The sequence below is a fragment of the Ascaphus truei genome, chromosome 2 (genome assembly GCF_040206685.1).
Source record: "Ascaphus truei isolate aAscTru1 chromosome 2, aAscTru1.hap1, whole genome shotgun sequence".
NCBI lineage: Eukaryota > Metazoa > Chordata > Amphibia > Anura > Ascaphidae > Ascaphus > Ascaphus truei.
In genome coordinates, this window is record NC_134484.1 from 346257376 (window position 1) to 346270134 (window position 12759).

General features: G+C 41.8%; 1 protein-coding gene across 2 annotated transcripts in view; it reads right to left on the reverse strand.

Moving 5' to 3' along the window:
* Nucleotides 1–12759, reverse strand: part of NPHP3 (nephrocystin 3) — a 71996-nt gene that overhangs the window by 38434 nt on the left and 20803 nt on the right. For both annotated transcript variants that reach the window (XM_075586783.1, XM_075586784.1), the window contains exons 9-14: nucleotides 12552–12626; nucleotides 9882–10046; nucleotides 8539–8642; nucleotides 7517–7631; nucleotides 7167–7310; nucleotides 6469–6566 (exon numbers count right to left, since the gene is read on the reverse strand). In XM_075586783.1, the coding sequence (XP_075442898.1) occupies nucleotides 6469–6566; nucleotides 7167–7310; nucleotides 7517–7631; nucleotides 8539–8642; nucleotides 9882–10046; nucleotides 12552–12626 (701 nt within the window). The remainder of the gene's footprint in view (nucleotides 1–6468; nucleotides 6567–7166; nucleotides 7311–7516; nucleotides 7632–8538; nucleotides 8643–9881; nucleotides 10047–12551; nucleotides 12627–12759) is intronic.

Below are 12759 nucleotides of genomic sequence, written 5' to 3' on the forward strand. Positions count from 1 at the left end.
TTCCCAGACCCACTAACTCCTCTCAGGTTCCCAGGGTATCCCTGCGGTTCCATCCCAACACAGCACAAAGTGGCAGCATACACCTCCCTGTTTCCTAGCGTGTGCCTAGCAAAAGCCTGTCCTGTTGATAGATATATATATCTCAGCAGCGCCTCCAATTGTAACGGGTTTATCCCCCCCCCCCCATCTCACATTGGCCCGGGTACTTTAAGAACCTTCTCCATTACGTGTGTGTGGTGGTGCACCTGTAGGCAACAGAACTCCTGAGTCTCCCGCTTGATGTTAATTGGGGATTTTCAACAGAACAGGTAGCTGAGGTAGTGGGGGCGAGTTCAACTTACATCATGTGCAGCGCCTCCACCTCATCAGGGTCTATGCTTCCGCAGGGAGATGGTCCTGGTGAGGAACTCCTTCTTGGTGGAGCCATCCACTGCGGAGTAATTTCACACTCACACAGTGAGGGTATCGTTAACAAGGTCATCTTTATTGTAGACGGTGATGTAGCAGACTGCCCCATGCAGCTGCCGGCTCTAGCCGCACATCTCTCCGTGCTGTCCCTTCTTCAGGTACGCCCTCCCAAATTGAAGTGGGATCCCCTCTTCTCCTAGAGAGATCCTCTCTGTGCCAGGTCCCTGGACACAGAGTGGCTTAGACAGGCTGATTGGTCAACCTGGACCGCTAGTTACGTCACTAGGGTCACAAAGTGTTCCTACAATCCCTTATGCAGGACAATACAACTTCCTAACAGCTTTCCACTGCTGCTAGAACACACTATAACTAACTATGTTGTGCCTTATATACTTCAGGAGGCAGGCGCATCCCTGATGTCACTATCCAGGGACTCAGAGCATACAGCCACTCCCCTCCATACATAGGGCACCTCACCATTGGATGAGGGAAAACCTCCATAACTACTGATGGCATACCTGTTCTTACCAGGACTTACTGCCAACAGAGGGGAAAGCAATATACCATTATTATGCATGGCTATATTAGCTAATGCGTTTTATGGTTATTTCAGATATTGTTTGAATTTATTTCTTTGTATTTTAATGTTTACATTAATTCATGAATGTTGAAGTAATTAATTGGTTTGATTGGTTAGTGTTACTATTAATTTTGAGTTGGTTTAGTAATAATGTGGTTGGATTGGTTACTTTATAAAATAATTCGGAGTTGTTTTAGGAATTAATTGTTTTGATTGGTTAATGGTTTAATTAATTCATTGTTGATGTTGTTATTGCTTGTATTCATTGGATTAGCTGGCTACTGTTTTTATTTAGTGAAGTGTGTTTTTTTGGAGTTTAGTTATGTTTTATTATTGTGTGTCTTGTGTATTAATGTATTGTAATTAGGGTGCCCATTGAGTGCTACAGTATAGTGGCTTATCATGCCCATATTATTATTATATGGGTATGATGTACCACTATACTACTCAATCGGTACAGGGTGGGTGCTTAGGCCTCCCGGGTTTGTATCAGGTCAGGGTGGGTTAACCCCTTAATGACTATAGCGGTTAGTAACCGCTAAGGTGATTAAGGGGTTAGGGGCCATTAGAATGTCTTTATTATGTACTGTATATTGTATATGCTTTCTTGCTACGGAGGACAGAGGGACCTGCTGTTGTGGTAAGTATAACTGTATTTATTACTTTATTTATGTATGCTAATGCAGTGTTTAATAATGGGCAAATAATCTATTATCCATATCTGGATAATAGTTATTTTGCCCATTACTGTACTGTATGGGTTTGGGCGGAGGGGTGGGGAAAGGGGGGGGTGTGTATTGATGTTTATTAAAATGTTTTTAAATATAAATTTCTTTCATAGTGTAGATGTGCAGGGGGTGTTCGGAGCTGAAACGCATTGGTTTCAGGTCCATGGACCCCCTCCTTCCCAAGATACAGACCCCTTTATGGGGTGCCGGTATCCCTCTGTATTGAAATGTTCTGCGTCACATGACCGGGACATTTCCTTGCATAGGAGATACCAGCACCCCATAAAGGTGCCTGTATCTCGGGAAGCAGGGGGTCCCTGGACCTGAAACCAACGCGGTTCAGCTCCGGAGACCCCCTGCACATCTACACTATGAAAGAAATTTATATTAAAATAAATAATTTTCGGGCGACATTTCCGCTGTGAGAGGCGGCTCTCTCAGAGCAGCTCTCTCTGCAGCAGAAATGAATCGCCAGTTCAGGCCTTTTCAGAGGCTCGATGCTCTCGCTGGCAGCAACTCGCCCGTTTTGGGAATTTTGCTATCACAGGTAATCGAGGCTTTCTGAATACCGTGATAGCAACCCCCAAAAAAACGGCATTTTAAATGCCCTGGCGATAATTTTTATCAACCTTCTCTGAATGAGGCCCTAAGTGACTTGCTCACGGTCACAAGAAGCTGACACTGGGGCCCAGATCCACAGAGGGATGCTAAACTATACCAAGGCTCAGTTCCCATTCATATAAATGAGAAAAGCTATGCTAAAGCGTAGCACCCTTTTGTTTATCTGGGCCTAGGACTCCATCCGAGTCACCTGCAGTGACATTATCAATGAGTTAAGGTAATAGAACAGAGTCCAGTGAATAGTGCTCTAATGACTATAAGTAGACAGTTTGTAACATAATCAGTGCATATCTTGATTGAAGAACTTTATAAAGCAGGTAAGGTCATCTTAAAGGAGAATAAACAGGTGTATAGGTAGGCGTATAGTATAGACCTATATATCAAGTCCTGGTTAGTGGTATAAACGGAGAGTGATTAGCTCCACTATATCACTGCCAATAAGGACAAGGTCTAAAAACGCAAACAATAACCTATAGGGTGTCTCCCAACTTGGTAAATGGGTAACTCACATAGACGTTCCTGGGTTCTTCTGAACGGCGTGCATCTGCGGTATTTGTGTCCAATATTCTCCACGAGGCGCGGTGATGCGGAGCACAGCCAGGCATAAGGATGTAACAGGATTCAGCAATGATGTTAAAAACACTTCTTTATTGCGACATCATGATGCAGACAGACAAGGAGAAAAAAGGGGGGGTGGGGGATCTCACTCTTACGCGTTTCACGCCTGCTCGGCGCTTTGTCAGAGAGTAGAGATAGTGTGTTGGTCCCTCCCTTCTTATAGATCATACTGCCTGCCGGAAATTGGATATCTCAACTCGTTCCGGAAACCGGAAATGACATGATTGAACCGGATACCGGAAATGACATAGCGGGAGGTGTGCACCTAACAACCTAGGTAAACAAACAGGGTTGTTATGGCAATGGTTCATATCCCCGCTAGATAGAGGAACGGCAGGCAGATGTATACTAAGGGGTTGGCCAGCACAGATACCCCGCAGAAACAAGTTAAAAAACATGCGGTAGTATACTAAAAACAAGTGGTTATATAAACAAGTTATCTGAGGACATAGTAAATTATTTTAAAGAAGCATCAATATTTTGATGTATTCATATTCTTAATAAATGTAAGCAAAAACATATATCAATTGTGAACACAGAGTTATTTCATGAATTCACTTGGTAAATTGAGACAAACATATCATCCTATGCATATATGTAGTATAAAGTACAATTTGAACATTTAGGATATGCTCATAGGAAATGTTTTAACTCCCAATCTGTATTTATACCCCCGGGTGATAATGACCCGAGGGTATAAATCCAAAACATTTCTCTTTGATTCAGGTTTCCCTCTCTGTTACCTCCTCTGGTTTGTTTTGGGATGTGCTCTAAGGCACTAAATGTAAAGGTGTCAATGGAACCCTGGGGGCAGTTATTAAAATGTTTGGACACAGGTAAATTAGAGTCATTCTTTTTTATAGAACATAAGTGTTCTGAGATTCTAATTTTCAGAGGGCGAATCGTCCTACCAATATAGGTACTGCCACATGCACAATTCAATCTATAAACTACATAATTAGTTTTACATGTCATAAAATGTTTTAGTACATACATGAAACCTATGTGGTGAAACGTGTAGAGTGACGCTCTATCCCTGAGACGGCCGGAACCCCAGGAAGTGGACGCGGCAGATGACATCACTTCCGGTGTTTGGAACGCACCGGTGGAACGCACGCCACGAGAGAGGGGGAGCTGAGATACCATTCATCCGGCCGGAGAGATCCATTGAGATCTAAATGCTTACCTTTATTTGAAACTATGTGAGTGTAAACTTGTTTTACTTACCTTCATAAATTATACATACAGTCTGCACTATGTCCAGTTGTATCTTTGATTAAGGTTCCTGGGAGTACATCTATATGGGGCTGCATTGACTGCTGTATCTCCTGATGACGGAGGGACTAACAACAATACCTTAAAAGATACCTTTATGTGCCTGAATAACCTCACACGTTTGTGAGTATATATATTGAGAGCAGTGTCATCTGTATTTGAGTTTATCCATTTCACCTTAACAATATTGCACTATCACCATTGTATTTTATTCTTTTTTACATATATTGCGCTTCCCGGACATTTCATCGCTTTTAGTATACTACCGCATGTTTTTTAACTTGTTTCTGCGGGGTATCTGTGCTGGCCAAACCCTTAGTATACATCTGCCTGCCGTTCCTCTATCTAGCGGGGACAAGAACCATTGCCATAACAACCCTGTTTGTTTACCTAGGTTGTTAGGTGCACACCTCCCGCTATGTCATTTCCGGTATCCGGTTCAATCATGTCATTTCCGGTTTCCGGAACGAGTTGAGATATCCAATTTCCGGCAGGCAGTATGATCTATAAGAAGGGAGGGACCAATACACTATCTCTACTCTCTGACGAAGCGCCGAGCAGGCGTGAAACGCGTAAGAGTGAGATCCCCCACCCCCCCCTTTTTTCTCCTTGTCTGTCTGCATCATGATGTCGCAATAAAGAAGTGTTTTTAACATCATTGCTGAATCCTGTTACATCCTTATGCCTGGCTGTGCTCCGCATCACCGCGCCTCGTGGAGAATATTTATCACTGAGTTACAATACTCTCTTTCATTAATCATCCAATCCAATATGATAAAATCCAAAATGGTTATTACACCACAAAAAAAAAAAAGGAAAACAAATGTTGTATAGGGGGACGCATGGTAAAAACAAAGTCAAGTAGCAAAAGAAGAAAATACCAGCTCCCTCATTACTAAAGCGAAAAAACATGTTACCGTGACATAATACCGAGCAACGTTTTGGTCACAACAGGGACCATTATGAGAACCATCACTTAATATGGGTGGCGCTCAGAGACAGAGGACGGCAGAAAGACTTGTTTTGGTCCGAGTTGAGCTGTGGAGGTAAGGCCACGCTTATAGTCCCGGCGACATCGACGCCGCGTCAAAACAAATGTATTGCATCCGCCGCGTGCGTTTATAGTAGGTGCAACGCGACGTCTTGGTCGCGATCACTGTAAGTCAATTCAATTTGATTTTTTCAGCGACCGCAGCGTCACGTCAAAGTCTCCGTCACTATAAGCGCGGCCTTAGAGGCATCAGGGAGGTGGATTCTAGACTCAGCCACGAGAAATAAGATATATATTGTACCGAGGCATAGAGAATCTATTTGAGTGAATGTCAAAAGAAATACTCAAAAGCAGACAAACGAGAAGAAGTCAGTGAGTGCATGCAGCAGGTTGAGGATCTGAGAATAATTTCGTTGTACAAATTTGCACCATACAGTATGTTTCCTTCTGCTTTCCCTCTGTGTAGAATCAAACAGGTTATACAAACTAGTGAGAATCTGCAACGCTTAAAGTCAAGTGTAATGTTGTGAGTGCATTATACATAGATACTGTACATACATATATACATACATACTGTACAGTACATGTGATTCTTACAACTTGACCCTTTACAAAGACATAATACAGTACATACTTTTTTCTCTCCCTTGTCTCTCCTCTTTTTCTTTTCTTTTGTTAATTTTTTTGTTGTGCCCGGAAGAGCCAACCTTGTTGAAACTTAATATAGTAATGTGAGAGCTGGTAATTTGTTCTTTAAAGCGGTGTAATGTGGCAGGCATAAGCTTATAGGATCCATGTTAAAATGGACATGAAGTAAAAGGTGACACTGTGTTTGTTTGCATGTCATTTCCCAGAATCCCTGGCTGCAGTGGAAGCATTGTGTGCTAAGTTAATGGGGAAACCAGCATTACAGACCTGTCTGAGACATGTGAATGTGCTCACAAGCGATATTTGTATTTTCTGTTCTCTAATAACTAAATGTACATAACAATTTCAATGCAAATACAAACAAAGTGTTGGTAGGTACCCAAATCTCATATTTGCTAAATTAACACAGTTAAAACACTAAAGGCCATACACTCACCCTAAGGTGGATTACTTTCAAAATATACACCACAACTGCACACTTCATCTGAGCTAGCTATATCTAATATGGTGTGAGGTAGGCTGCTACTTTGAATGACATCACTCACAAATAGAAGAGTTTCAAAAGGTGCCATTATAACGGTGGCTTTTCAAGGACTCACCTCCATGCTTGAGGACAGCTTTCAACGTTCACAGAGACAATTACCCGAACGTTCACTGGCAAAGGATCAATCAGCCATTTCATATGGTTTTCAGCTTGCTATAAAAAAATTTAAAAAAAGAGAAAGCTTTCTGTAGTAAGCAGAGGACACCACCGCGCAGACGCATGGGATTGTTATACCACGGAAACCCTCTGTTCAGGAGGAATGTTAGAAATAACAATGGTGTCCGGCCATATCACCGCCCAAAAGCCAGTCTATAAGGGGAACTTCACTAAGGCCCAGATCCACAAAAGGATGCTGTGCTTTAGCACGCCTTTACTCCTGTTGAAATGAATGGGAGTAAAGGCGTGCTAATGCTTGGCACCCTTTTATGGATCTTGGCCTACTGCATGACTCCAATTGTTCCCTTAAGTCGGTACCCACTTTTTGCACAATAACCTCTGTGAAGGTGAGGAAGCAATGATTTGACCCACACTTCGGCCTTCATTTTCCCCATTCATTGTATTAATTGTAATAATCTTTTCTCTCCTATAGAGATGCCAATGTATACTGCACATGAGCCCACTAGCCCTGTAGAGCTTACACTCTAATTTCTGGTGCCTGAGGCACAGGGAGATAAAGTGACACGACCCAGTTTAAAATATTGCGCTGGTAGACTGCAATTGTGCAGTGTCACGTGTCCCAGAAAGAACCATTACCTGTATCTGGTCAATGGAGTCGATGATAATGATGATGTTGCCTTGGTAACGGATAGAAAGTTTTTCTAGCCAGTGAGGAAACTCTTCCAAGAACTTTCCAGGATCCATAGATAATGATGACACTGACCAGGAATGTTGCATTAGCTGTTGGGTGAAATTATGGAAGGTGCCAAAATAAGGGGAACATTTAAAAAGAAGAAGAAAATTCTGTTTCATTAAACTTAATAACTTCTTTATTTATAGAAGGCTTTCATAATCCAGAATGCCTCTATGGACAATACTTTAATCACCCCCTACCCCAATTACTGAAGCTTATTCACTCATTCCCCAAATCATGTGCAAAATGTTACCTTCAGTGACAGTCTTTTTATTATCAATGCAGGCTCTGAACTGGTTGACAAGGGTCTTCCCACAAAGTGATACAACATCAGAGTGTTTGGTGAATGTTTCTGCTGAAGCTGAATCCTACACATAAAAAGAAAGGTGCGTTCACCTGTAGGGTGTCTTTCAAATTATAAATCATTTACCTGGGCATGTCTGCCTACCGACTCATACATTCATTGCTAGGGTGGCGTCTATAGACAAATAAGGCACTGCAGGCCTCTCTAGCACTACAGAGATAGCATGGCATACCATGACGTTTTCAGAAACATTTAAATCCGGACAACGGGTACATCTGAAGAGGATAGACCAGTGTTTTTCAACAGGGGTTCCTAGGACGCCGTGGATTCACTGGGCATCCCTAAAGGGTTCCCTGCAGTTTTCAGGTAATTTCAATATGGTACCAAATACAGAAGAATTTACAATGCATTTGCTCTCAGAAGCGCTATTAGAGAGGGTTGGGGTTCCTTACAATTGATCTGATTTCAGATGTGCTATTAGAGGGGGTTGGGGTTCCTTACAATGCATCTGATCTCAGACGTGCTATTAGAGAGGGTTGGGGTTCCTTACAATGCATCAGATCTCAGGCGCGCTATTAGAGAGGGTTGGGGTTCCTTACAATGCATCTGATCTCAGACGCGCTGTTAGAGAGGGTTGGGGTTCCTTACAATGCATCTGATCTCAGACGCGCTATTACAGGTGGCAGCCACCTGATTTTAGTCCTCTAAAATGTATCGCAACCTACAATAAATCTGTACTCTCAAAACAACAAGTAGATTGACCCCAGCATAAAAACTAATCTCCAGAATTGCCTCAACTGGGCGATAAAAAAAAAAGGTAAAGGGAACTCCTAAATGTTTAACACATATATAAATTGTCATCTTATATTTCAGTTGGTTATTGCAAAAGCCACACAACCCTGTAACAGAGCATCAACCTGAAAGGCTCGTATAATCACAGGGCCAGAAATACAAACCGTGAAAGAACATACCACTTTGACAGGAGAAGAGATTTCCCGGAGCCTGGTCCTCCAGATATAAGTAGAGGTGGGATAGGTGCGGGAGCAGCCACTAAATCATTCAGGCGATCGTAATACTAAATAAAGAACACACAATAGGATACTTTACACCTAAGGCTGCGCTTATAGTGCCGGCACCTGAAAACAAAAGCATTTGCGCCGTTGCGTGCGCTTATAGTAAGCGCGATGCGACGGAAGCGACGCGAATTCTTGAAGCCGATAAAATGTGATTTTTCAGAGGCTGTCGCCACATGTGACAGCCTCTGAACCAATCAATGGTCAGGTCGCCAGCGACGTCGCCGAAAGTTAAATTATAGCTTTTGCGGCTGGCGACGGCGACAGGTGACGTCACCCGTCGCGTCGCCGCCACGTGCACTATAAGCGCGGCCCAAGTACTTTTAACAAAACCTCTGAGTCCTTACGGCTTTTCCATTATTTACTTTTAGACAGGGCTGGCACTTTTTTGCCTATTAAATCGTCCGTAAAGCCTCTCACTGCGACAGAAAGTGAAGGCGGTAATTTGTCAAATATAGTGCTAAATATTTTAAAAACTAGTAGGTGAAATCCGAAAAGCGGGGTGAAGTGGTCTTTTAAGGTTTAACAAGTCACTTGATCACCCTGTGCCTCTGGCACCAACAATGATATGGTTAGATCTTTGAGAAGTAGTATGTCCATTGCCCGACTAATCTTTTTACTATACAGTATGAAGAAGATAAGCAGCCCTCCAGTGGGCTTGCTCTGACTTGAAATATATATGTAGCTCCTTGGCTGATACTATACCCCTCATACATCGAACGTGGCCCCCTGCAGACGCACATACCAGACACACCTTCCTACTGTCTGTGTACGTTCTTCCTACCTACCAATTAGACTGTGAGTTCTTCGGGGCAGGGCCTCCTTTTCCCAAGTGTCACTTTTATGCACTTCTTCCCATTATCAGGAACTAACCACGGTCAGGAACTAATGTAGCGTTTCTTTTTTCCCAATGTTTTTTTTATTAAAATCAATGGTGTGTCTTACAATCGATGGCGCCTTAGAATCGAGGAAATACGGTACACACACATATATATACACATATATGATATATAATCAAAGTTTCGGTTCCAACATGGACCTTTATCACCGTGATAAAGGCCCATGCTGGGACTGCAACCTTGATCATATCTAAATAAATGTTTTTGATTAAGCACGAGCCCACTGGCGTGCCAATTACCTTCCCTGGATGGATGCGCACCGGTGGCAGTGTCTGGAATTGTGAGTACTCCTTTCTCCTCCGTGTTAATCCTAATACTGAGCAGCATCAGGCACTCACTCACTTTCTCAAACCCCAGCTCACATGTAGAATGAGACGCTTGCTGGAAAGTCTCCATCTGCTCCTGCTCATCATGAACGTCCCACAACACGTCTCCAAAATCATCCTCCTCCTGAACAGCTGGGTCATCGGCAGCATCAGGGTCAGAGATTTCACCGCCCAACAAATCCTGCAGAAAACGGAGACATTTCATACAGGAGGTTTTCAACTGTGGTCCAAGCCTTTTAAAAGTCAACCTTGGCTCTCGCCTGACATCTCAAGCATCTCCATCAATACAAGCTAATCAGTGAGAACCTGCTCTTCAGATACACTTATGGCATTTTGAAAATGTTTACATTCGCGATCCCTTCTTACTGAAAAGAACATGGCTGCTTTTTCTTACTACTGTCAAAATGTGAAATTCCTAAGCTGCATTCTGGGGGTTTTCAAAATGGAAATGTAAAATAGCAACAAAAAAAAATGTGTGTGGGGGGGGAAAAAGTGCTATATCAATAATGTATCTAAAAAATATTTTGTGTACTGAAAACGTAATTATTAAAGTTAAATAATAATTAATATATTCACTCATACGCGCTGACATCACGTGGTGAACAACCAATAGCAAACAAACAAGTGGTGACGTCAGCACGTATGACGAGAGTGAGCGTGTAATCAGGGAACGATGGCACGCAGAGAACACCATCATCTTCTAGATTGTGCAAATACAGAGGTTACACAGTTACATAGTAGGTGAGGTTGAAAAAAGACATTATGTTCATCAAGTTCAACCTATGCTAAATGTAGACGACAGATACTTTATCCTATATTTGTACTTACAGTACAGTATATTGATCCAGAGGAAGGCAAACAAAAAACCCCAGTGACACATTATCCAATGATATCTCATAAGGGGAAAAATGCCAATCAGATAACTCCCTGCATCAAAATCCTTCCCATGTTTACTTATTTGGTATATCCTTGTATACCTTCCCTTTCTAAAAAGATGTCCAACCTTTTTTTGAAGATATCTATTATATCTGCCCTCACAGTCTCCATGGGTAATGAATTCTACATTTTAACTGCCCTTACTGTAAAGAAACCTTTCCTTTGTTGCTGATGAAATCTCCTTTCCTCCAACCTTAAGTGATGATCCTGTATGGTTTGTCCTTGAGATGATTAGTTCTGTTAAAAGCTTTTTGTACTGTCCCCGAATATATTTGGATATAGTTATCATATCCCCTCTTAGACACCTCTTTTCTAATGTAAATAAATCTAATTTAGCTAGCCCCTCCTCATAAGTTAGATTGTCCATCCCCTTTATTAATGTGGTTGCTCGTCTCTGAACTTTTTCTAGTTCCATAATGTATTTTCTAAGGAGTGGTGTCCAAAACTGTACTCCATATTAAAGGTGTGGTCTTACTAATGCTTTATTAAAGGGGCATAATTGTGTTTACTTCCCTTCCATCCATTCACAGTTTAAATTAAGATAAACTATTGTGAAGCCTGCTGTCTACAAGCACTTTTAAATCCTTCTCCATCAAGGATTCTCTTCATTTCCCCCCACTTCATTTGTACTGCAAGTCACCTGTTTACTCGTTTCCCAAATGCCTAACCTTACATTTATCTGTATTAAACCTCATCTGCCATTTACCTGCCCAAGTTTCCATTCTTCAGATCAGGAATCTCAGGCTCAAAAGAGGCCACCTGCTCACACTTCCCACAGTGGTGGGCTCCCTGGAACAGCTTCTCAAAGTGCACATACATGTGGTGAGATACAGTGTGCACTGAGTGCCAGTCTCAACCCTGCTCTTTGTTGCACTATGGAGTATAAAGTGCTAACAATGTACTGTAGTTTTACAGTATATACCTTGTTCCAACTCCTTCTGGTTCCAACTTCACATTTAAAACAAACAGGACTTATGACTTGAAACAGTAATTCAGTCACACAGATCAGGACATGCAAGTGTTGTATTTCATACTCTGGAAGTGAGTACAAAATCTATGTTTTTTAACTTGTATAAATAAATACAAAGACTACACTGTAGAATTCGCTGTGCTTTTCTATTTCTGTTTTTTTTTTAATTTTTATTTAAAACTGAGATTGTGATGGTAACTGAGATTCAGAGAAATGAGCAGCTGAAAACGCAGCAACAATAAACTTCTTTCAACATTTATGCTTGAGATGCACATGCACCAAGTTATGATTTTCTTAACACACTTATATTAACGCAGTACCAGTACAGCAGCAGTAATCTTTTTGTTGTATACTGAGGGCCGCTTCACTGCTAGCACTGACATTTAAACACAATCAGGAGGTCTGGATTCCTGTACACTCCAAATCTAGCAATAAGTCTGGACCTTTCTATTGGTGTTAGCAGTATAAAGCTAGGGTAGGGATCCCTCTGCATCGCCGTCGCCCACAAATAATAAATTGAGGTTTAAATAAACATTTCACTGCATTTTATTCAGAAAAAATGTGATATAGCCCCAACGTTTCGGGGACAAGGTCCCTTCGTCAGTCGCACTCTGCGAAGGGGACATTGTCCCCCAAAACGTTGTGGTATATCACGCCTCTCCTGAATAAAATGCAATAAATGTTTATTTACCCCTCAGTTTAATACCTCGTGTTCATGCATCGACATCTGAGAAATATTCATGTGCATTATTGACGTCACCCCTACGAATGATTTGGGACCTGTTTGATGACTTGTTCCACTTGACTGTATGTTTTATATGCGCCTTCCTCTGCCTCCCCACAGTGATCAATGATCTGAAACAAAGGAAGGAGAGAAAATAGATTTTTGGGTTTTTTTTTGTGACCCAAGCCTTGTAATGTTCATATATTTTTCTCATATTACATTGTCCCTCATACATAAAAGTATATATTTTGGAAGATCTATATC